The 26,329-nt window shown below is 42.1% G+C and overlaps 1 protein-coding gene across 2 annotated transcripts in view; it reads right to left on the reverse strand.

Annotated features, from left to right (window-relative positions):
* Nucleotides 1–260: 260 nt before the first annotated feature.
* Nucleotides 261–26,329, reverse strand: part of GRID2 (glutamate ionotropic receptor delta type subunit 2) — a 692,796-nt gene continuing 666,727 nt past the window's right edge. For both annotated transcript variants that reach the window (XM_062575022.1, XM_062575021.1), the window contains 2 exons: nt 4,936–5,176; nt 261–745 (listed from right to left, as the gene is read on the reverse strand). In XM_062575022.1, the coding sequence (XP_062431006.1) occupies nt 323–745; nt 4,936–5,176 (664 nt within the window). In that variant the 3' untranslated portion in view covers nt 261–322. The remainder of the gene's footprint in view (nt 746–4,935; nt 5,177–26,329) is intronic.

Consider the following 26,329-nt stretch of genomic DNA (forward strand, 5'->3'; position numbering starts at 1 on the left):
GCCTGAAGTAACAAAAAACTCATGTGGTGGCAAACCAAAGAATAGGTGCAAATATTAAAGAGAATGAAAGGAGATAGAGGAGGAGACCAGGCTGAAAAAGCAGAAGAGGAGTAGGAGTGAGTTGTTACTAATAATCCTCATTCTTTTCTTAAAGATCAAAATTCAGAGCAACAAGAACCCCAAAACAAAAAAAAACAAACAAAAAAAAAAAAAAAATAAGGAAAACAGAAAAGGTTACATCCATGTTAGTCCCACAATATTACAGCTGCTCCTTGCAAAGGGAGTCCTAAAAAAGAGACAGTGAAGAAACTTGTTCTGATGCTCATATGGAGGTGCCTCGGTCTGGGTCATTGCCAAGATTGAGCCCCAGCGTGGGAGTTGGTTGGTAAGGGATAGATGACATTGTTTTGATGGGGCTTCTGAAAAAGCCACCGTTAGGCGCCCTGTGCCTAAAAGGGCCAGTTCGGTGCTCAGGTACGTTGCCGAAGGAGAAACCAGAAGCAGCTTTAGCAGACAGAGTACGGCTCAGAGTCTGGATCTGCTCGGGTATGAAGGTTGTCGTGGTGATGTGAGTGTTTCTGAAGTCACTGATTTGCTCCAGCGCTTGACGTGTGGGTAAAGTGTCAATGTCCAGCGGGGTCAAGTCAATTGACGAGGTGGAAAACTGTTTGTGGGGACTGTCGTCGTCCGTGCAGAGGCTGTTCACGCGCCTGTGCAGGTGCTCCAGATCGATCTCCTTGTCATCCTGGGGAATGAGAAACACAACATGTACCACTCACTGTGGCCGTTGTTGCCAGGCTGAGGCTGCACAGTGCAATCAGAACTGCTCGATAAACACAGCACACGAGTAACCAAGGCTTCCTGCTGGCTGACAGTGGCTGGGGGCACATCTCAGTCTGAACAGTACGCACCCCCCTGCCTAAAGCTGGATGGGCTCCAACGAAGCGAGGGGAACTCTACCCTTAGCCCACATCTACCTGCACGCTCTGAAGCTGAACAGCAAAAACTCAAAGGGCTCCCAGTAGCTTTCTATCACGAAAATTCAGACTTGGAGCTGGGGGACGGGTGGTTTAGATGAGCCGTGTCTGAATAACATGAAACTTTGTATCGTGAAAACAAAGCATTATCTCAAACGTGGGATGATGCCAGTTCTTAAATGCCATAACGACGACTAAATCTGAGTGTCAAAACGGGAGGCTCTAAGGGATCAGATAGCCCTCATCATCAATATTAGTTCTCTCAGGGCTTGAGGGCTAAAAATGTACCAGATTGATTTTTGCCTTTATGATATAAACGGTAATGCAATAAAGCTGAACTTCCAAACAAGAATCCAAGCACTTGTGACTTATTTTCATCACACAAAAAGGAGTACACCAGATCAAATTTAAATTACAATGCCTAAAGAGGGATTAATTCTCTCCTTACCTACAGCGAAGCAATTCCATCAATCCTGATGGAATTACAATGTTGTGGGTGAGAAGAGAACAAGACCTGGGGTATTTATTTTAACAGATCATCACTCCCTCTTACCCCTGTCCTTTTTCCTCCCTACATCTCTCCCCACAGAGAGCTCAGTTAAAAAGGCTGTTTGTTATAATCACGAATTTAAATGCACATAAGCTAAAAAAAAAAAAAAAAAAAAGAGGAGAAAGTCCTGGGTGACACAATAGATCACCTGCATCATACACAAATTTCTACTGAACGGCAAACCTTAATTCAATGTCGTGTTAAGTTTACACATATAAGGGATATTCCCTCTGTCTAGGTAGTGCAGCTCATTCAGAACAAAAATCAATTTCAACTAACCTTCTTAAAATTTACCTTAATCTCTGTGAAATCTACTGGCTCTTCCAGGCCACTAGAAATAGCTCACACTCTAGGACCTCACAGAGGGTAATAAGGCAGCTGATAGATGCGCACTGGTGACTTCCAGAGTCGATTACTGCAATTCAATGGCTGGCTTGATCCAGAGCTCATTGAATCAGTGGCAAAACTCCTAGTATACCAAATGGGCTTTACATCCCTCCTTTGTCTAGGGCTGAAGTCAAGCACTCTGAAAAAGTCCACCTAGAACAGACTGCAGGAGTTCATCTACTTAGCAAAACTGATCGCCAAACATTTGCACTGGTACCACACCGAATACAGAGCCCAAATCAGGGGGGACTCAGGGACTGGTTCCCCTCTAAGATTTTACCCTCTGAGGGCCACTACATTTCACAAGGAGACAGACCGGGGAGAAAGGGGCAGGGAATGGGGCCGCAGGACACTCATGCTGGAAACACACCTAACCCAGAGGCTTTGGTGTTTGAACGCATCATGGGAGAAAAAAAAAAATGCAGCGCTCATTCCTTTGACTTAGCTTTCTGTCTATAATTTATTCACATGTGGACATAGACATGGATGCACATAACAACCACACAGGTGACACCAAAACCAAACGCATTCACCAAACTCTCTCGCCTGTAAACTTTGGAGCTGCATTTGGATGCAGAAGCACTGGGGCCACATTGGAAACTACAGAAATAATACAGAGGCTCTGCTAGTGCGGGCAGCTCGTGAGCACGTCTGCAAGGGACGGTCCTAATTCATTTTCCTGTTACTGTTTTGCAAAGAAAAAACTGTTATGCTTCGAAAAGCATAAGAGCACTTTGCAATTTAAAATGCCAATAAGGAAACAAATAGAATTTCATCACTTCTGAGCCTCTGTAAGTTATTTAAAAAATATTCCTTGTTCTTCTCTTACTGAGATGCATTTGGGGCTAGGGTCAGACCAGTAAATATATATAAGTGGTGATATTCTCCCATGCTTAGCCCACAACCCAAGCTCCACCCAAGTGATACACCGAAATGAGACCCACTCACAGTAAGATTGTGCATATCTCCATTATATGATCTTTCCTCTTCTCTCTTGTGTGATCAGTAGTGAAATATTCAGCAGTTTTCACATTTAAATTATCATCAGGCTTCAGAGTCAACATCCCATTGAGATTACTGGGGCAGTTCATACTTCTCTCAGAGCTAGTGTTTAAGGCTGTCTGCAGACTCAGGCAGACATCATTGAATGGATTACTTCTGGTACGCGACTGAAATGTTATCTTCGCAACCATAAGACAATTTTTTTCAGTATAAATGCTTGCATTCTGGAGCACAAGATGGCAGCCACCAGGAAAAAGGGTTGGCTTGCTGACCACAAACTGGCCCAATCTGACCCCCGATTCTGGACTAGTGGCCTGGAAGAGCCAATGGATTTCATGGAAGCTAAAATGAATTTTAAGAAAGTTAGTTAAGATGTATCTCTTCACTGAATGACCCCCACATCCAGGATAGTGGGGACATTCAGCACATATGTCTATGTTAAACTCAGTTTTGAGCCAAGCTTTTCAATTGAGCTTTGAGATACCAATTTAAATGCTAAGCTAATGAATATACAACGAAGGCCAAGGAGGCCAAATTATACCATTTTTGGAAAGTACACATTTGAATTTCTGTGTGCTTGAAAATTGAAGTATGAAAGTATACATTTGAATTTCTGTGCGCTTGAAAATTGAAGTAGTATGTAATTTTATAGTTATATAGTATGTCGAGGTTGGTTTTTTCCTTTGTTATTTAATTTTTATGTTTTGCACCAGATAAATATGAAGTTCTGAAAGTTTTCATAAACAAAAGTCTAGTAAATTTTAACTTTTTTATGATTTGCCAGTTGAAACTGCATGGTTCCCATTCCTGAGAAAGCCAATTTGAAAGACTAAAGATGTTTTTTGCTTTTAATAATATTCTGGTCCAAATCTTTAACTAAAAAAGCTTGGGAATTAAAACAGGCAAGAAAAGATTAAAAATATTCTAACATCAGTGCCAATGCTGTCTAATTAGGTACTGTAATTAATCCTGCCTGATTACACAGCATTACATTAGCAGGAATAAACACAATGGAGAAACTGCAGAGAAGGTGAGACCACTGCACACAAATTATCAGCAATACCCCACAACAGGTGTCTAAGCTTCTAAGCTACACAGATAGAAAAGTTATAATTGACAGTGCTACATTATAGCTCATACTTAGGTTCTGCCTTGGGTATCTGTGCCAAACATTTTAATAACATTTTTTTTTCTATAGTTTCTCTAGTATTTTGTGGAGCTAAAGATAAGAAATTTGTTACAAGACTGCATAAGGCTCAGATGGCTGGTAAAGAGAGCGGGGGACTGCCAGGGTGAGGAAAGCATTATGCATGCACATGTGAAACCAAACTCATCTCTGGTGTGGAACAACACATCCCCCACTGGTTTCTAGACCTTATGCAGCTGTTAAAAATTTCTCTGGCCAGGATTTTCTAAAGCAAGTCTGTATTAGATTTCAGAAATAAGTCTGCCCTGAATCTGAACAATCCTAAGTACAAAAAAACCACAAATACTCTCACTTCCACAGACTTCAGATTAAATACTGAGAACTGAAGTTTATGGAAGTCTCAGGACGTTAACATCTTGGAAAATCAAGACAAGCTTATTTAAGAAGCTAACTACAGATTTAAGGGTTAAACTTTAAAAATCTGTTTTGAAAGACTCAGCCATTGATCTTAGAGGATATATTTTGCAAGAAAAAGCCAAAAAGCCTCTCAACTTTTTGGTGAGAATTATCTTTCACCAATAGGAATGATGTCGTAAGTACTGATGTATTAATAATGTATTATTCCATAAGTAACATTTGTGCTTTACAGAGAATAGTTACATATTTATACATCACTACTATACACATTTTCTTTCTAGTTTTTTAAAAAAGAATGCTTAAAAATATTTTGAGGAACAACAGTTACCTTAAAAATTAGGAAGCTAAGGAAATTTCTCTGAATTTGTTCTCCCTCCCTCTCTTATGTTATAAATTCAAGGTAGCGGTCTTTAGGATGCACGAAAATTTTCCAGGAGAAATGAAGGGTCTAATACCTCTTTTGAAGGAACCCGGGAGCCTTTCCTTTTATTCCACCAAGTTTCCAACATTGCAATGAAACAGGATAGGACAATCCCAGCAGCGAGGATACAGAAAACACCTGCAAAACTTTTTATGTCCAGGGCACCGCCTTTCTGTTTGGCATCCACAGAGGAGTAAAGGTCGCACTGACCATTCTTAGGCCACCACTTGTGCTTCAGTATGTCCATGTCTCCGTTCTGCTGCAGCTCCAAGATCCTTGAGGAGAAAACACAGAGCCAGGGGTTATACAGGGACAGCAGGGGTGGTTCCAAGAGCACAGGGCCACCCAGATGATGCCAGGCTCCATACCACCATCCCACGTGCCCAACGAGGCCAAGCTGCTGCTGGATCCGAACAGATGGGTTTAGCTGGGAAACAAGGCTTGCTTGCGAGAGCATGGGGCTGCCTGCACAACCATCAGCATACAGTCAGTTGCGCTCCTCAATAGATATGCAAAAAACACATGTGGGTCTCTTTCTCCTTTTATGCTTCCCTAATGAAAATGCTTTACTCGATATTGCTATGCTTTTTTAGCTGGCCTTAGGTACAGGCTATAGCAATCAACTTTTGTAGTGCATGAGATATTTGAAAACATTTTGCATTTTAGCAGACTGAAAAGAGGCACTTCAACCTCCAAAAGAAAAACATAGTTCAGCTCTACCAGGATACATTACCTTATTATAAACTGGTCCTTACCAGGTTGCAGATTTGCTGCTTCGGAGAGAGAGTTCACCTCTGAGCAGAAGCGCATGAGGGCAGCCAGCAAAGAGGTGAACTAATCTGATCACTTGTGCCCAGTGGAAAACACTTGATCTCCTGGTAAGCGATTTCCACAAGAAAGTTTGCTGTTGTGCAAGTCATTCGTCTTTGCAACCACATACCTGGCTCGCTGCCTATGATTTACCGGGTAGCTTGCAAGGCTTATATATTTTGCTAGACTTCCTATAGGAAGGGGAATGAACAGTTTGAGAAACAAAAATTTTGTCTGGGAAAAGATTTTCATATTTGGTTCATTTGTTAATCCAAATAAATCCAAATAAATCCCTGAGGATCATTTTTTTAAAACATCCACAAGTGCCTAGAGTAGCAGCTGGTGCATCTAGTTACCCAAAATAAGATTTGATGATTACATTTTAAAAGAGTAAAATAAAGTAAATACTTCCCTTCACATAATAAATTTGTTTTTCATCTCAATGTTGGAAGGCAAACAATCACTTCTGCAATCATTTGACACAGCATGCAAAAACTCCAAGTGCACACAAACCAGCAGAAGTCTGGGATGTTACTAGTCAAAGCTGCATTACATCAACAGAGGCAGAAAAGCTCACGCACAGACTCACGGCTACCATAACTGCTCAACGCAGCGCTCCACATGAATTCAGAATAATACAGCATTAAGGAAGGGAGTTAAAGGCATCCCAGACGTACGGTACGACTGCCCTATTCACAGATCATTCAATCTCTAATTCCACTTGTACAAGTAAGTAATCTGATTAAGTCGCTAGATTTGCTATGGCATGTAAGCTTATGTCAGGGTCCTGCCAGAAGCAGGAGGCTTCACTGTGCCATCAGTGATGTGGGTGGCTTAAATCCCCGAGCAGCTCTGGAGTGAGTTTCCGCATCCCACATAGGAGGATGCCCTGCAGCTGAGAGCCTGACCTGTTCGGAGTGGAACCGCTCATGCACTTCCGCACTGTACCAAAGGCAACAGTGCCTTTTCCAGGGCCCTGCAGGAATAAACTGAAGTCAAAAATCAGTGGTTTTGGAGATGTCAGGACTGCCTTGTTTACAAAGCCTTTTACTCTCAAAAAGTGGGACAGATCCTGTGTACTGCCTGCTGACAGTACATTGATGAAGGCCAGCCCTGAAGAGTGAAGAACAAGGTCAAACATGCCTGGACTGTACTTTGAATAGCCCCCGAAACACCATGAACTTAGGGAAGCTTTACCTTGAAGCTTCCTAAGAAGGCAAGATAAAGATAGGAAAACTCTCCTGATACCTATTATATCTATGGAACACAAGCTTTAGAGACACAGGGACCATATGTAAGATTGTTTTCATTGCTGTTTACAGCTACCTGATGGGAGAGTGCAGAGAAAATAGTGGCAGACCCTTCTTGGAGGTGCACGTTGACAGGATGAAAGGCAGTGAGGACAAGTTGGAACATGAGAAATTTCAGCTAGATAAAAGGAAAAACGTCTGTGCAATAAGGGAGGTCCAACACTGGACTAGGTGCCCTGGAGAAGTTGTGGGACCTTCCTCCTTGGCCATATTCAGGGCTGCACTGGTCAAGACCCTGAGCAACCTGACTGAACCGAACCTGCTTCAAGTAGAAGCTCAGGCTAGAGACCTTCAGAGGTCCCTTCCCACCAAAAGGACACTATGACTCTACAACTGCAAACATTGTCTATACACTGCTCTCTGTTATGGCATACAGTGCTTACAGCCATATCTCACCATAATTCTGGTTCTTGCTCCCCTCCCATCTCGCACTAGGACTTGCACAAATATTTTGGCCCAAATATTCCAGTCCGTTACATTAGCAGTAGCAGCAGATACTCATCATTTCTGATTATAAGAGCTTATATAAAAGGCTTTTGCTTGAGCGACTGATGATCAGTTTTCAACATCTGGCCTCAAATACTTGGCGTACGTGTTTTTATATTTTGGAATTACTACACCATCTACATAAGGAAGTAATGGAACAACATTCTGGAGCATGTTTGTTTTAGTAGCAGCTCTAAGCCCTGAGCTGGGCTGTTCCTGTTTTACTCAGTCAGTAATAGAATGAGCCATCCAAAATGATTTCTCTATTCTCATTAATTAAGTGATTCTTCACTTGTCAGTATAATTCCTGATTACACAAGACATCTTTTCAACAATAGGTATTTGCATAAGACATTGAACTGTAGCTAGCTCCTTAAAAGAGATTTATTACTAATTGTATTCCTGGTAATTATTGGCAATTTTCTTTATGAATGTAACATATAAGTTCAATTGTTTAAAGAAAAGCATAAAAAATGAGGCAGAAACCAGAGACAGCAATTACATGATTACATGGAATAGCCTGAGAAATTGAAAGATTATAATGAAGTCTTGTAAAACTGCAGCTGAAAATAGATGTTGAGAGTGAAACTACGTATCAAGAGAAGTTATGGGAACATGAATATCCAACTATATTAACATCATACGGACAAAATGGGAGGTCCCAGTTCTACTAGCCTTAGTAAATATTGTACTTCTGAATTCAACAGTTTGGAACAAAAATAATAGCCTACTAGCAAAGTTTAACACTACCAAGATGTTCCTAGTTATGGGAATTACTATTCTTTAATACATTTCCAAAAATGAAAATTGCATGTTTATTCTGTGAAATTCCATGAAAAATACAATTGAGAAGGAAGGTTTCTTGGAAGTAAGCAACGTGCAGGCACTACTATGCCCGTGTGTTGCTGGAGCTTCCCACACGATGGCAGTCTTTCCATAAAAATAAGTGCTTTTGCTGCAATTGCTAGTGGGTGCACATGCACATACTAATCAGAAACCTGTTGCAAAGCAGACACTACAATCAGTTTGATATTGATTTTCCAATTTAATACTTGACTAAAAGAATAACGCATTAACTAAATGCTGTGGATGATAACACTATGCTAAATGCTATGACAATCTTCAGCAAGCGCCACTTTTCATAAGTTCAAGTTTTTTTACAACTGAACTTTTCCACGACAGTTTTGGCTCCTATGAGCCTGAAGTACAAGGGAGTAGTACTGCAACACACAAAGCAGTAGTAAGAGCAGTGGAAAAATGAGACGTATGATTTCCTGTTATTTTGAAATATCTTAGTCTTAGAAAGTTACAAAGGAAGCCCATATACTTAAAAAAAATTAGATTTGTTTTAAAAATGTAAGCAAGTTGGGGCAATGTAAGGGCAGGGTCTTGATATATTTTTCTTTAGCAGGCAAACTGACACAGTAACAATGTTCAAGTCAGCGAGGTAAAGTTATTAAACCATAGAAAAGACAACAAAACATCTACATAGACTTTGACTAATTTAGCCCTGAATTCATAGTGCCAAGTGATGTCTTGCGGGAGTAAGTGTAGAAAACCAGACTGCCTGTGGTTTCCAAATCTGATGCTGATTTGAACAAATCCTTTCCTATGGAATCAGTGGGAATAGGGTTGGATTCATCTCACTAACTACACATCTCGCTGTTGGCAGTGAGATGTAAGTACTCCTCCAAAACACTGCAGAAAAAGATCAGCATGATAGCAAAGAACACAAGTGCTATAAAACTGAAACATCTATGACAACGCTATTTTTGATCTCGCGCTTTCATTCTTTCCGAGTTTTAAGTAATGGGCAAGGGACATGACAGGTCATTCATAATGAGGCCAGAAATGCCAACTGATAGAACCACAGAATGGTAAGGTTGGAAGGGACCTCTGGAGGTCATCTAGTCCAATCCTCAGCATAGCCCATACGGGGATTGAACCTGTGACCTTGGCATTAGCAGCACCACGCTCTAACCAACTGAACTAAACCTGCCCGAATAGGCTCAGATGCTGCAGGTCACCACCTGGTGGCTTCCTGCACCACACCACAGGATCCAGAGGGAATTATTTTGTGCTTTCTATAGCGTTGAGAGTGAATGGCAAAAGGAAGAGTTGCTACCTCGGCTCTTGTTTCCAGAATAAGACTGCCCCAGAGAGCAGGTGCAAAAAGAGGCATGTGCAAAAATCATTGGGAAAATCGCCAGCCCTCCAGGGACCCCTCAGCCCTTGTGTGGGCTTCTGGGAGGTCCTGGGTCACTTGCACGGGGCACCTATGGGACCACTCTGCACCTACACATGGGGCCAGACAGTTAAAAGATCCCAGATTACTCCTGGAGGCTAGCGGAGAGTCCAGTTCTTCAGACAACAGAGCTCTAACAGTGTGTGTTGAACTCTTCTAAACAAAATCTGGTGGTTAGTCTTTGTAGAATTAAGTTCTCCTCTTGGTAAAGAAGATATTACAAAATTAAACTTATTTGTGACCATCCTTAAGTTACCACAGAAGACAGAGGACTGAATGACTACCAGAGCAGACAGATAGAAACCAAGGGTTTCATATGATGCTCAAAGACTTGACTTTGATGGTCTCTTGTGCACACAAATATTGTCACTCTCCAGATGCCCAACAAATCCCCTTTGCATCACACTATAAACCGTTACAAAGCTGCTGAGTGAAGAAATTACCTTCTTATGTAGGTAGATATACCTGTATGATTTGATCCTGCTCGAATCCATGGAATAAAGTCAAAGACAAATGTTATGTGGGACCGGAAAGGGAAACAACAGAGGTGATGGAGAAAAGGGATGGCCACAAATAGAACTTGGAAGTCTCCAGAGAGGTGATGGGAAAATGTTCATTGAGAAATGGCTGCTTGCTTAGCGTCGGCTAAGCTATTGAGAGCTGTATTCCCTGTTAGCCATCCCGAGACCTAAGCCTAGGATTAAAAGGGGCACTGAATCATTGAAGGATCCAGCCCAGGGATGAAGGACGTTTGGGAAGGTGGTCGAGCAGACATAGACATTTGGGGGTGAAGAAAAGGGGGGAGCAGCATCTGTGTCACTCCTGGACAGGCTAAGAAGATGCAACAAGAGCTTGTAAGAGGAACAAAACATCCAACAGAACAGAGATCATTGCTGTTCCAATCCTTCCTGTGACTACAGGTTTTGGTATCTGTAAACAAAAAACAGGAAAACTGTCTCTTCAAAAATCAATTTTTTTTTGTAAGCTAGCATTTTAATAAGCTGTCAGTTGTGGGTTTCACTAGATGAAATTTTTCACAGAAGCCAAATGCAGCTTGCCAGATTAGACGAAGCTGTGCTTCCTCTCCATCCGTTCCCACCACTTAACCCAGAAAAACAGCTCCCTTGGGGTCCAGTTGCAAAGCCTGTTCCCTGGCAAGGACTTCGAGCAGATCAAAACCCCAGCTAACTGGAGCCCCACAAGGGAGGGCAGGCTGTTGTCTTCTGACCTGCCCTTCAGCAGCACTCAGTGCTGTGCTGATGGCTTGAGGAAGGCAGCTCACAACACCATGAGTAAGCACCTCACCTTCTGAACATAACAGAAGAAGCAGAAATAATGCAGACCTGTGGTTCAGAATCAGATTTGCATATCCAACAATTGTGAAAAATATAAAACAGCTGACCTGTTTTGCCCAGCAATAAACCATTAGCTTCAGAATACGCAGCAGCGACGACTTGGATCCTGTAAATCAGTATTCACTTTGTTCAAATTAGTGAACTTATTTTGATTTAAAATCTGCAAAACCTACAAGAAGATTTTTCTCTTAAATACAGAATATTAAACTGAAATGAAGTGGCACCTGCAGTAAGAAGAAATGAAATATTAATGATATTTATGATACAACTAGGGCAGAATTTCTTGCTGCTCTGTAACAGTTTTATTCAGGCCACACGGTTTTGCCGAATACTAGCAATTCAGAAATTTAGATAAAGAGAGAAACGAAGTCCTTCAAGATCTTCTGCTTACTTGTAGTATGGAAATTTGGCTGAACCTAACTGTCCTTTCACCATGAAAATCTTTCCATTTGTCTCCTGCTCAGAAGAAAGTGAGGATAAAAGTACTGGTAGCTTGATTATAAATCATAAATGACTAAAGAACACCTACGGTCACATAAATATCAGGGGTTTATTAATCTCAGTGCTAATACGCTAAGCACCAAATGAATTCATTATGGTGAATTATGGTACACCACCAGACTTATTAAAACAAAGAAATGTACTTTCAAGTATATTGGCTCCTGTGCGCTGCTAATATTTCAGTGATATTTTAGATCGTTTCCTGAATTCCTTGAAGAATGACAGTTACCAGACTTTATGGAACTTCAGTACCGCATGGGCCGTGTGAATGCCTGAAGGCTAATTTTCCTCTTGCTTTTGTTACCATAAATCCCAAGTAACCCGCTCATTACTCTGCAGGGAAAGCGGGATGGAGAGCACAGCGTGGACTCCGGAGAGCCGGTGCACCCGAGGAGCGATGTGGGAGAGCAGTAAAGTGAACCTCCTAGCACCCAGCTGGGCCAGCTTGCCAAAACTGCAAAAGTGTCCCTAAGGTCCTGAGGTCAGCTGCGACCCTACGCACGATCACCGCGCAATGGAGAGGACACTGCAGCCTGAAGTGACCCTTTCTTTAAGCTGCCGCTTGAAATAACGCTTTGGCGACGTCGAAGGCTGTCATAAGTGACATCTCGAATATACAAGGTGACAGCATGATTCCATACATTTAACTTGAGGACTCGACTCCTAGGTCCCAAGATCGATGTAAGCAAATTAGTGTGTTTTTTTTTCTTCTTCCAGAACTGGAAAAAATTGATGTTTTTGTATAGAACTGGCAACCCTCAGTGTCCATGGAGCTTCATATTGCTTTTAAAACAATTACTTTTTAGCACAGAAGGAAACTTCAGCCATTTCTTTTCAAAGCTAGCAATAATTATTCTTCATTGTGGGTTGCAGAAAAGTTTTATAAAGCAAATTTGTTAAGCCTATCACAATCATAGAATCAGTAAGGTTGGAAGGGACCTCTGGAGATCATTTAGTCCAACCCCCCTGCTCAGCAGGGTCACCCAGAGCATGGTAGACAGGGTTGCAGCCAGGCGGGCCTTGAAGATCTCCAGAGAAGGAGACTCCACCACCTCTCTGGGCAGCCTGGTCCAGTGCTCCGTCACTCTCGCAGGGAAGAAATTCCCCCTCACCTTTAAGCGGAACTTCCTGTGCTTCCATTTCCGCCCATTGCCTCTTGTCACTCTCAAGTCATCGGGACCTTCACTTCACCATTAACTTACAGAGAGCAAAGGCCAACACGAAGCACCCTTGTCAACCCAACCCCCTGGTTAGGCTATCACCAAAATGGCATTTTTTGTGCATACGAATCAGTACAGGATACTTGGACTGACCGAAAATGGAAAGCTTGGAAGGTGCCCTTTCTGTCACAGGCTACTTCTCAGAGGGCTTCTCCCCAAAATTTCTCAAAATAATCTCTTCCTCCAGCATCACGTATCAACTACCTCCTGCCCTAGAAGCTCTGTGGGTAATAAGCTATGTAAAGAACTGCTCTGTGGTTAGCAGGAGGAAGCAAAGAGCTGGAAAAAATATTTTGGTTTGACTTTGTTTTTTTTTCTTTTTCAATACTGAGATACGAGCAGAAGCTTATTTGGGTCAATTACTATTTAACCTAAAGCAATTCATTCTCAAATCTTTCAACACAAAGTGATAAAATTACCTCAAAAAGTTTTCTTTTAGAGAAAAATGAAATTAAATGTTAAAATTTGTCTCCATTTTTATTGTTTTGTGCTAAAATTATTTTCCAGATTTACAAATTAACTTTGTTGATACTAAAATAGATTTACCAATTCATAAACTGTTCTTGCACTTTTTTCCATAGCTCTATTAATGTGTTGCAGACCAGAGGATCTCATACTTCTTTTTTTTTTTTTTTTTTTTTTAGGACTTTTTGGTAGGATGTTACTATTTAAACCTCAATATGCACTATTGGTAGTATCATTTTACTGTTTCTGTTGTATCTTTTTTCTTTTTTTTTTTTTTTTTCTGTCTTTCCTTATTAAGTACTTTTTGTGGAAAAATTAGATCAGAAGATAAGAAATCAACTTCAAGTAATCTGTTTAGCCATCTGCTGATGTCCTATGAAAAAGATAAATGAGGAGTTCACTCAACATAACCTACCACTGAATGAATACATAAGCCTCACCCGTGGCTCACTACAAAGCAATTCCATGAAAAATCAAATTACTAACACAATTAATCTTAAGAGTTGTGGCGACTAGTGGAACTTTATTTTTTATATATTCTATATGTTTATACTACCTTTAAAAGTCAAGCAGTCATTACAGCTAGGACAATATGATCTTTCCTAACAGCAAAGTTGAGCTCAAACGAATTGATAACGGGCAGAATGAAAGCAAGCCAAAAAGATGCAGGAGAGCTGGAAAGGGAAAGAGAGCAACTTCCAGAGCACGAGAGGGCACAACTGCAATCAGAGAGAGAACACCTTGGGTGGTCTAAGAAAATGTCAGCAGCATCCTTAAGCACACTGTGATATTTGGCTTATTGGGTGCAGGAGAAAAAAAATCTTTCTTTTTAGTGTAAGAATCTGGAAATGATCATCTTTGCTCAGAGTCATGCTTTGGGCAGTGCAAAGCCTCATTCTTACACAAACTACCCATGCTCTCATTTTTAGAGACAGAATACCTATCAGTAGCATTAAGTTAAGTGACAGTCCAGCACAGCCTGTTTTTACAGTAAAAATTCATTTCATTTCATAGTCATTTGCTATTTACATACACAAAAATGACTAAACAGATAGCCAATGAATCTCAAAGTTTCTGAAACTGTTCACTTGTCCATTGCTTTTTTTAAGCCTTTAAAAATGACAAACATTTTCTAAAAGAAAAATTTGTAGTTTTAGTTTAAATGAATAATTTACAGGTCTTGATTTAAATTTCACCATTTGGATTAGAAAGGGCACAAATCAAAAGAGCTTAAAGCTATCTCCAAGGTGAACAGAGCTGTTGATAAAATAGGACAAGGTAGGCAGAAAAATACAGAGTCTGAAGATCAAATCAGGGTAATATTTTTCATGTCCAAAATTTGACTTTTAAAAATATTTCACAGGCTTTTAACTCATGATTCTGGTTATAGTAGTGAAAGCTTCTCAAATCCATTCCCACCCAGGATATTAAACCTATTTGGGTTTGGAATCGGTCCTTCTCAACTTGAACATTACAAGCGAATTAGCCTTTAGATACGGTTAATACCGAGGAGAACCTGCTCTAAACCATCATCTGGACAATGAAAGCAAAAAAGTTTAAGGAATCCCTTACAATAAATTAGAGCTCCAAAATCTAATTCATTAATTTGATTTGTTCTCCTAAGCAAAAGGGTTTCACGAAAGGTTCTTTTCTACAAACAACCTCAAAACACACTATTTCTTTAGAGCATCTATCAAATCTTATTAACGAATGTTCTTCAAATCCGCACACACAAGTATATTGGCTATCTGCTGAAACCTAAGGAATTTCCAAAATTCTGTCTAGGAAATCAATGAGGGTTCCTGCCGAACACAATGGCAGAATGCTGACATTATGGGTAAACAACATAGTCTACTATGGTAAGGATCATTTAGCAGAGGCACAGAAGAGGGAATTCAACTATCCTTAAAAAAAAATAGTGAGACTTCTTGCACTAAATCCCCGTGTAGTTTGAGAAATTCTACTCTTGCTGTAGCTTTGGTCTAAATATGTGCATCAAATCACCCTTTTGACATGAGACGGGAACAAGTTACAAATAGAGTTGTCTGAGACGACTGTCCCTGGAAATATTGCCTAGGGCATCTCAGTAGGTCTGTGGCTACCTCTGTGCACTTTCTCCCCCAAGACATATCAGGTAAGTCTTCCTCATAGACACATGAGATCACAAATTTCTCTTCCCCTGGCCTTGACGAGCATTCAGATCTTTTAACCTGTCCTGGATGTAGAAAGAAATGATGAAAAATAGCAAAGTGGTATAAATTTGTAAGCAAAGAAATTGCCTGCCTGCCACGCTAAACTCAATCTGTGCACAGCACTAACTGATGTATGTGTTACTGCCACCTGTCGTAATTGCTTCTCTTATGTATGGGGAGATATGCTAGGAATTAATCTATTCCTTCTTCTTAATGAGACTTAGCTATTACCTCCAATAATGCATCTGTTCATTCCGGTGTGCCCCATTGCCTACGCCGTGCACATAGGTTTTCTGCCAAAAGGAGATGAGGAATTTATCGACGGGTTTTGAAAAGACAGGTCATCTTTCACGACCCTTACAGGACTATCACCAGCAGAAAGAGGTAAATAAGAACAGCACAAAACCCCTGCTAACTATGTACAGTTACAAAAATAAATAATTGATGTTTTATTGCCTACCTTCCACTGCAGTGTGTGTCCTGAGGAGCTGAAGACTACTTTGCATGATATGAATAAGGGCTTTAAGCAGCACAGTGTTTACTCACCGGATAACACTACGGGAGATTTCCCTATTATAGGGAAGTGCCTTGATAAAAACTGAGTGCTATTCAATCTGGATAACAATCTGCAGAAGGACTGAGTGTTTATTCTGCTAATAAAGGCATCTCTCTGGTAATGCCACAGCTCTTCGAGGCGTAGCGAGCCAGCTCGTCTGTCTTCTTATCTGCCCAACTTTGCATAATTAGCTCCTCTGGTCCCTTCTGCATTGCAATAAGCAAGCACCGAACCTGTTCATGCACATACCAGTATCTTTTGGCCTCTCGGTTTTTGTGCTTTGGAACAAGGCAGGGCAATCCAGACGCATCGTTACACTCACTTCTAGAAGAGGCAGAGCAGAAGGGATTAGCAAGAAGATCCGAAACTTTTCATTTTACCTCCTTTTTTTCCCTCAAATCTAGCCCCATATGATGAACACAATCTTGATGCATGCCTGTTCTATGCAAAACAAATCTTTATGAGTTACACGCAAAACAAAGCCAACAGCATAATTAAGTATTCTGTCAGAAATTTCAGCCCTTACTAACACCAGCAAATAACTGCTTTCCTTGCAGCTAAACCGTCCAGATCAGAACTGAGAATTCTGAGCAGAGTAACCTGGGGAAAAGTGCCAATATTCACACTACATGTGTCCCACGGATGGGCAGAAGACTTCTGCTGTCAGGGCTTTCAGTGAGAGGTGTTTCTCAGATCAGCAAAGCCTTACATGACTCAAAAAACATCATAGCTCAACAGAAGAGAATGAAATGACCAAAATTCACAGCAACCAAAAATCCCCCCAAATGAGTGCCTAATCAATCATGCATGCACGTAAGAAAATGAACATTTCCTACATAGCCTGAAGACAAAAACTGCATGTTTATCAAAACTTTATATAAAGAATCTATGATTGGATCACCTGCAAGAACATTCTCATGTCCTACACTCCTAACATTTCATAGGAGAGTGATCAATAATTACATTCATCAGCAACTAGCACATGAGTTGCAAACAATGCAAACAGCAAAAAATTCAAGGGGTAACCCTGATCTTAATCGAATGTTTATAAAAAGATCAGCTTCCTCATAGAATAGTAGCACAAGTTGATTTTTTTAAATTCCAGAATGATTTTAAAGTATTTGACAATTTGTAACAAAATTTACTGATTTTCATGAGGAATTCTGCTCTCTCTCTTTCACCGCATACTTTGTCATGGCTCTATGATTATCAGAGACCACGTGATGAAACCAAGCAATTTTCTTAAATTTTTTTTTCTTATATTCTATTCATGAAAGTAAGCAACACAATTTCAGTGTTTGCTTTTTCAAATCTAATTAATTCTCCGTATTTTCTTTTTTAATCTACGAATATATTCCATTCAATTTAGGGGAGTAAACATCTAAGAGACATAAGCTTGCATAACTGTGACAGCATACATCATTTCTATACTAAAAATGTGTTACATTTTGGCCAACAAAATCTGCAATTTCAGGAGCTGTCTTGAAGGAAAAGTCCTTAATAGCGAGGCAGAGCAGCTAACTGGCACAGTTACCCTCCGTTGCAGCTACTGCTGCTTCCTTCATAAAAATGATTAATTCCACTTGCAGTTACGTAATTTTGACCAGCCAAATCTCAGAGCAGGAATCTCAAGTCCAGCCTAACCAGCAGTAAGTGAATCTTTTCTTCCTTCTCTCTTTCATCTGTCTCGTTTTGCTGTTTTTCACGCTGACACGAGACTGCGCCCCAGCAGACTGGCACAGTCCGACTGACAGAACGCAACGCCAGCGTCCGGCGTGTAACGTTACAAAACGCATCCCATCGTTTTCCCTACGCTTTGTCCCAGATAAACCCTGGCTAAAACAAATAATCACGGAAATAAAATATATCACGTTCCCAGGTAATATTCTGTCAACTTCCCCCGAAGTACGCCAATAGCTTCGTAGGGAATTTAGCGATTTCACAGCGTAGGTCAAACGCGAGCGACTTGGCACTGAGATTCAATTTGGATAAGGCAGCGAGTCGGCTCAGAAGATCTATGCATATCTTTTTCCAGATCAAGGGCGCGAGGTCAAATTCTGCAGCTCCTTTTGCGCGGCAGAATCGCTCTGAGGAGCCCTGCTGCTGTAGCCGCATCGCTGCCTGTCACCTGCCCTGAGCGCGCAGCGCAGATCCGGCTCCAAGCAGCTCCCATCACACAGTCTCCCCAGCAAGGTCCACCGCAGTCAGAAGTAGAGTTTGGGAGGAGAGACGTAAAAGAAAGGGAGCCATATAAAAGAAATTTCAGGATACCTCTCACAAATTCAGAGGGAAAATCAGGACTATCCTGACTTCTCTTGAAATCCCGTCTCACAAGAGAGTGTCATATTCCCAACCCTAATTTCTTGAGTTCAGAAAATAAGGTTTTTTTGCTGGAGGACAAAGGAGGATATTAACAGATTCCTATTTTAAGCCAGTCAGTTCACCTTTCTCTAACTTTGTGTCAGACTGAAAATTAGGATTGCATTGAATGGCCCTGTCACCATGCTGCAAATTCACAGCTGCAGAAGACGACACGCAGTAAATCACTGTCCTCTCACTGAGAGCTGCCATAAATAATGCCACGGGAGTTCTGCCCCTGCAACCAGCAGCTGCCTGCAACTGCTGCGAGCAGAACTGTAACCTCACCCCAAAGCAGGAAAAGGAGAGCAAGTAAAACAGAACATGCTGAAAAATAAGATCCCTACTTTCACTATCACATTAACTCTTAAGCCTTTCAAAATATTTGTCTCTCTTCTCTCACAAGAGAATTTATATAAGCAAGTTGTCATAACTTCAGATGAATTTCAGAAACACGCTACGCTAATTATCTAAAAGTACCTAATCTTAAAAGTATTTTTGTTAATACTAAGCATTACCATCCTGCTTTTACAGATGAGAAAGCTGAGACAAAGAACAAGCATGACAAGACCGTACCACAGGCCACTGGTGGAAGCAGTGGCAGAAACGGATCCAGAAAGGGAACTTCTGTGTTCCCTTTCACACTGGGTATATTTATTTGTTTCTCTAAGAGAAGGGGAAAACAGAGAAGTTGCAAGGGGAAAAAAAAAGAAACAGTCTGGCAGGTTACATGACAGGTAGAAAAGGCCAAAGACGCGAACGTGCATTAGCCAGGACTTCCTGAGCAAGTACTTAGCTGACTCTGTTGCTCAGCCTCTAGATCAATGACAGGTTCTGAAAACTTTTGCTGATGCTCAACCTTCCCCTTGCTGGTCGCAGGCGCTTCCCACACAGGGACACGGCCTCGGGCAGACAGCAGGGCTGAGCTTCTTGCAGGGGACTCGTGCAGCACTGAAGTTCATAGAGTTATAATTAAAACCGTTTTATGTGGTTGATTGTGATTTTGCAAATCACCAAGCATCTCAGTAAGATTTCCCTGTAATATTTTTCTAGACAGCATGGAGGGAGAAAGGATTTACCCGAGTTCTGTGAATGAGGACCTTTTTCCAATAAAGATGTACCTGATCACCTAGCATTGGTTTTAAAGACTCCATGCTTTTCCGAGTCTAAAAACATTCTGTTAGGGCTGTGATCAACTCTCTGGAGACAGTTTTGCTGGAGAGCGCTTTTCACAGATTCCTATGTGGAGCTAATAAGGGCTTAGCAGATTCCAGTGAGTTTTTAATTTAGACTAGTTTCTAATTCTGATCTGAATTATAAGCTACTTTAACAGGATTTTTGCCTATTTATTTCTTTATCTATTTATAGTCTTCTGTTTTTGGTCAGACTTCAGGTCAAACTGGGAATTCCAGCCAAATTTCTCAGAGAGCAAGACACAGCTGCCAGAATGTGGGTAAACTGGGCTCCTATCCTATTTGCCCACTTCAAATCAAGGACTGGGAGCCAGATCTCCTTTGTAACAAGAATTACCAGGCTGAGGAGAGAATTCACGCCAGCGACAGTGATGAGAGACTCCTACTCTCGCAAATAAACCTAGTGTTTAGAAAGCTACTATGGGGTGCAGGAAAATCAGATGAACCTGCGCCATTAAGGAGAGCTGTCAAGTCACCCAAAACCAGATACGAAAGCTTAGATTTCTTCTTCTCTTCCCACCTGAAACAGAGTTCTTGTTTTCCAGTCAGCTGTTCCACAAACTGAAAATAAATATCCAGCACAGTATTTCTCTGTTGGAGAGAACTACCTTAAGCAGCATCGCTGTTGGACCAGAGCCTGCACTTACCACTCATCACCCTCTCCTGGTATATGGACAGCATGGGTGTGATAAGGCAAAGCTCGCACAGGCTGCTTGCTGGAAAAAAAGCTCTTTTTGCTGGTTAGAAAGATTATCAAGAACTGACAACGGCACTGACTGTTTTTTAAGAGGCCAAAATGAGCTCTCTGCCTCCAACACCTACTTCACCTACCTATCCATTCCTTGCCGCAAGCAGAGCACTGGTGCAGGAGAGATCTCGGCCGGCAACGTGACCACCACGGCACAATCCTCGCGCTGTGGGAACGCACCAGCACCTGATGCCCAAGGATCAGCAGCCGTATCTTTTTATCATGTAATTACAATTACAGCTTAATGGAATCAAAGAAAATAGAACCGGCTGCAGAACAGGGCAATGGTGATTTTCCCCTTGCTGGAAACAGAAGCCAGCACAGCAAGGCAGCAGTTAGTGTAATGGGGCTGGAGTGCATATTTTGTTTTAATGCCATTGCCGGCAGAAGGGAGAGACAGATCAGGCAGCCCAGGGCAGGATTTGCAGGAGAAAAAAAATACTGGCTAATTCCCTTCTTACACCCACCTCACGTTAGAGCAGTAATATAACGAAAGAGTTGGTTCACATCCACAGGAGTAGTCAAGTTTGACTTCTTTTCCTGATGGACTAGTTCCTTTAGACTGTGCACAAATCTGCAAACTGAGTATTTCATGTTACACACTCAGGATTCCTTAAAACTTATTTTTAGGGCAAGCTTTGACTTTAACCAGGTTTCAAGTAAAACCGTTCACAGCTGAGTCATTACTTGGTTTACGGTTTTTTTAAGCACCTCTAAATGAAAAAAAAAAAAATCAATAAGAAATTCCACGTAAAGACTTACCTACTGATGGGAGCCTAAGCAGAAAAGGAGAATCAAATTTAAATTTAAAATGTTTTTTGGAGTGTGCTGTATTTCCAGGTTTTCCAATTGTAGTTTTTATCCAGAGTACCTAATACTTCTTATGCTCAGCAAAATTACCTGTCTTCCCAAGTCAGTGTGTCACCCTGGGGCTACTAGGAGACTTTACTGCATAAGTGGCCATGTGACTGCAACTTCTGGGTTGCTGCAGCCTTGTTTACCTGCTTAGACTTTCGAGTCAGTAAGAAGGAAGGCTCTGCTTGCAAGGAAGAGATTTATGTTCACAGGGTTGACTGAAGTATTCCAAAAAGCGTAAAGGCGAGAGAAACCTCTGCGCTCCTTGGACACGTCAATCCTTTGCAGCAGAAGCATTTGCAGCACCTGTAATGGAGTCTTTTCCCTAAGATACAAGCTCTGAAAGGCCAGTGAAAATTTCAGGCTTGCATTTCATCAGTTGCTTATTGCTTGTAGCTTGCCTTGTGCTGGGGGAAAAGTCAAGTTGCTTCGTGCAATGCTCCTGTTCCCTTACTTTCCCCCACCCCCCCACTGTGAAAGACCAGCCCAGTCACCAGTGGAAATGTGTGGATGTTGCTTTAGAGGGTCATGACTGCTAGTCAGCTTGCAATATTCAAACAAGTACCCTCTCATTTATCTCATGATATTACTTAACTTCTACTTTATACACCACAGACTAAAAAAGGAAAAACAAAACAAAAACAAACAAACAAAAAAAACAGGTCACAGCCAAAGCCAGGGAAGATTAGAGGATAAAGGGTTACATGCTGAAGCTGAGACAAGTAACTGTACATTTAGGAAAAAGACACGTAGGTGGGACAGCAGACTGTATATATCTGGCAGGTAATGGCATAACCAGAGGGAAGGCATCAGTCTGTGTCAGGGCAAAGGTAAGTGAGTAATTGTAGCTACGGCAGGATATATTAACTGAGCCTATGCACAAGCGGTGGGAACCAACCATGGGAGGGAAACACCAGTGGGGGAGCTAGTGCCAGCGTTGTCCAGACAGCTTCAGTTTGCCCTCTTAACCCCGGCAAAACTCCCCTTAGCCTCAGCGGCATTTCGCTGGACCAGCGGGTCGAGGCTGTGCGGAGGCGGGTTGCTGCTGGAAGTCAGGAGTGGTCCGCCTCTAACTGGGGCCTGCAGCTGCGTGGGCACGTAGTACCTAGTTCTCCATCATGGAGATGTTGACCTTAGTGCCTTTGTGGATCTGCTCTCAGCAGCTACAGGCTTATCAGAGGGGATGGGGTCATCAAGTTGACTGACCTCATTTAGCTGGGCAGGAGCTGTGACAATATGGATAAGTATCCAAGGGAGGGGGGGGAACCCACCAGCTGATTTTACAAGTCTTTCTGTCCTCTACTCCATATGAGGGATTTTATGACATCCTGATAAAAAACAGAGTTTCCTGGTAGCGGCATTACAGAGACAGGTGCTCACGTGCTCTGCACAGACATGCAAACAGAGCACAAAGTTTGTTAGTTAGGGGGCTTTAAAATGAAAGGAATTTATTTCTTATCAATATAGGCACACAGGTTATAACATCAATACATTGTTATCTCCCAAACCAAGAATTCAGGCAACATTTTCCAAAACAGTTAAATGTCTTCAACATCTCAGGATTTTGTAAAGACAGAGCATAGTTCTGGGCAATTTTACTTCTTGCCACGTTATAAACAGCTGTGTTAAAGGCCCACCCATTTCATTTCTAATCACCAGGACAAGCTCTCTTGTCTCTGAATTTCCCCTTATATCTCAGCATCTTATACCAAGACTATTTGTGACTTGTTTATGACTGTGACTTACATGTTGCTGTAGCCCAGCAACATCCTGGTTGAGTGGAGCAAGCTCGGGGAAGGCCACCACCTCTAGTGGTGCGCCTAGACTGAAATCAGCAGCACAGCCTGCAACATCTCAGGCGTACAGCAGCTGCTGGTAAAAGAAAGATGAACATTTCCTGCACTACTGCATTTGGTTCACCTCCATAGCAGCTGTCTGCTCACCATGCGTGCCCCTAGGCCCGCCGTGCAGCTGCGTTAGAGGAGCATAGCGGGCAAACCCCAGTGCCTTTACGGGGCATGCAGCACTGCATACAGCACTCAAGCAGCAAAGCCATTTTTCCTCGTGTAATTACTGATAGCAGCACTTCTAAGCCTGCCCAGTACTCCCCACAGGTGAAATGTTATGAAGAGCAAATGAGGTGTGAAGCACCCACCTCATCTCAGGAGCCCTCAGACACTATAAGGTACAGAGAGCTCTTAATTAAGCTATTAGGGTGATTTATAGAAGAGCGATTTATAGGGAAGGGCACAGGAACCTTTGCAGAGGCATTGAGGAAGGTCCCTGTCTCATAGTGCTCCTGCAACATGAGCTGCAGGTCATTACGACCTTGACAGATGTCCAGCTCCCTGTTGTCTACAAGAGGCCTAAAAGGAGAGGAGCCATGTGAAACCGCATTTGCGGTGTCAGTTTTTCCTCTAACATACTGTACCCACGGTACTGAGATAAAAGTGATCCAGTGTTGCTATGTTGCTTAGCTCACTGCCTTTACGGTTGGTGTCTGGTAAGACCTGTGAGCTGGTTCAGAAAAGGTACTCAGGCACAGCCACTTCATTAGGAATGGAGGCTGCAGCCTTTCACATGTGCATTCTTATTCACTCGATTATTATCGGTTCCCAGTGGGCTCTGTTAAGCAAAACCACCCCTCAGCTGACTCATATTGGCAGCCAGCAGTTGCTCAGTTTTTCTTATTAGCACCTGGTAAAAGATCTCCCAACACGGTTGCAAAAACTTAGTACAGTGAAAAAAAACAAAACAGAGAAATAAGTTAAAAGACAACTATAGAGAAAATCGTTACCTTAATTTTAAAGCAGTTTTATCCTCTAATGCGGAGTTTTTTTTCCACAGGACAGCACTGGCCTAATGGAGGAGGCACTTTAAATACGACTGCGGCTTGCACTCTGCACTGAACTTCTAACATCTCATAACTTGTATTTACTGCACTTCAGAGCTGTACTAAAGCAAAAAAGACCCACCTTTTTCAAGGAATATAGATTCATTTTGTAGAGCTCCCTGCCGTGGAACGAAATGTCCCAAGATAGTCAACAAAATAAACCCACAGAAATCAATAGCAACAGATATTTTGCTGCGTTTTCCTTTGCCATGGCAGGCATCACTCTCTCCTTTCCACAAATAGGACAAACTCTCAGAGGCAGAAAACATGACAGTCTGTCTTACCCCCTTCATGTGGCTCCCAGCCCACCAGCTAATTCCAGGAAACTTTGAGCCAAAAAAGGGGCTGCACATCTCTAAGAAGGTGGTACCTGTGCTCATCTACTCCATTAGATTTGGTGCCTCAGCTGCAAGCGGAGGAAGTGCCCTACAACCAAAGCTCCCCACCTGCACTCGAAGACAGGGCTGTTGCTCTTCCTGCCTGTGCCGTGGGTGTTACCTGCTGTTTTCGTCCCTGCTCCCAGCACATACAGCCTTATTATTGCTTAGGTCTCCAAGGTAAAGCTGCAGGCAGTGGAGTTCTGTGGATGCCTGCAGGAGGCTGTTGAAAAGGAGACACTGGCAAATAGCCTTTTTATTCTGTGATGGTTTCTTTGTGCTCTTATCTTCACAGAAGTAGAAAAAATAAAAATCAAAAAAACCCACCAAATCGTCCTTGAGGTAGGTATTTCATTGCTAATACTGGGTACCGCACTCAAAAACTGAGCCTGATGTTAATTCTGAAAAAATCACATCAGCTGCAATCACATTACTTCATTCTGAGTTGTTGCTCTGCATATTTGAGAATTCATCCTAACATCCTGATGCTGAGGTGTCTCTGGTCAAGGAGATCTTTAGCAGAGGCAGTAATAGATTCTGAAGATACAACACTAATTTGCACAATTCGTATTGTAGCAAAAACATGATTAAAAGCATGTTCCGTGCTGCATCTTTCCCTGCAATGTTGTAAATAATCAATTACATCCTCTAATAGGGTTATTCTTTTACAGAATGATATAGAACCTGTCCTTTCCAGACCTTGCACAAAGACCTGCTTCTCCTTATGGCAGGCATTCTGGATGATGTTTCTCGAGACTTATGGAGCACAGTACAGGACACAAGGTTCACGCAAGCCTTAAGCTTAAGTCTTCATATGAGAGGCCCTTCTGATCAGTCAGTGCTCCTCAAGGGGATCCAAGAAGAAGTTTCTAAAACAGGTGACAGGGCTTCCTACTGGAGAAGGCAGATAGAAGTGCATCAACTGTGGTTTTGAGGAACCAGCTCCCTCTGGTACTCCAGACACCACCATGAAGTTGTCTCCTTCCATTAGACTCAGATGGCCTTCAGCAAACATAAAACACATCCTGTTCATTTGCTTAGACAGAGGCAGAGCTGGAAAGGGCGGAGTTAAAACTTCCCTGGTTTTCATCTCTAACATACTGATCAGGAGGCTGGCCATGACTCCTCCTTGAAGCTGGAAATTACACGTTATTTGCCCAAATAGCTCCTGATATCACCCGTCAAAGTGGAGAGGGGCATGAAGCACAGACGTGATCTTCTGATGTGCCAGTGGGAGCATGCTGGATGGATGACCCCAATGCTGATGCCACAAGTGCTCCTGAAGCTTTCAAAAGTGTCTTCATAGAGTCCTTGACGTGCAGCCATAGGAGCAACTGAAGTCTAAATTCTCTTCTCACAGAGTCTGGAGAGGTGCACATGACTTTGGATGCTCCAGTCCATCTGCACAGTGACGGGGGTGTTTTGAAAAAGCAGTGGCTAGCAACCAGAACCATATATTCCAATAGCAACGGTCCTTTCTCGCTTCTTTGGTGCTTTGAGTTCTGCTTGTGCATTATCTCCATTTGTCTGTTGCTTGTTTCCCTTGCCTGTTTAAATCAAGAGCTCCAGAGGTAATGGAGTGCCCACCACCCTGCGTTTCAGAGCATATCTAGGCCAGTAGGGCATTTCTGCTTGGCCTCAAGCAATGCACTCAGACACAAATTCCAGACAGCAAATTCTCCACTGGCCAAACCCAGCAAAGGGTGCTCTGGACAAAGGAAAACCTGAGCAACGTATGCTGCCTTTAGAGGCAACAAAAGCAAAATAACAGCAGTCCCCGGAGCAGAAGGAAGGGTGCCCCTTGTAGAGATACTGGCCTCCTGCAATGCCACCTTGATCCCTAAGATCATTAGCGATGGAGCTC

The sequence above is a fragment of the Rhea pennata genome, chromosome 4 (assembly GCF_028389875.1).
Source record: "Rhea pennata isolate bPtePen1 chromosome 4, bPtePen1.pri, whole genome shotgun sequence".
In the NCBI taxonomy this organism is placed as follows: domain Eukaryota; kingdom Metazoa; phylum Chordata; class Aves; order Rheiformes; family Rheidae; genus Rhea; species Rhea pennata.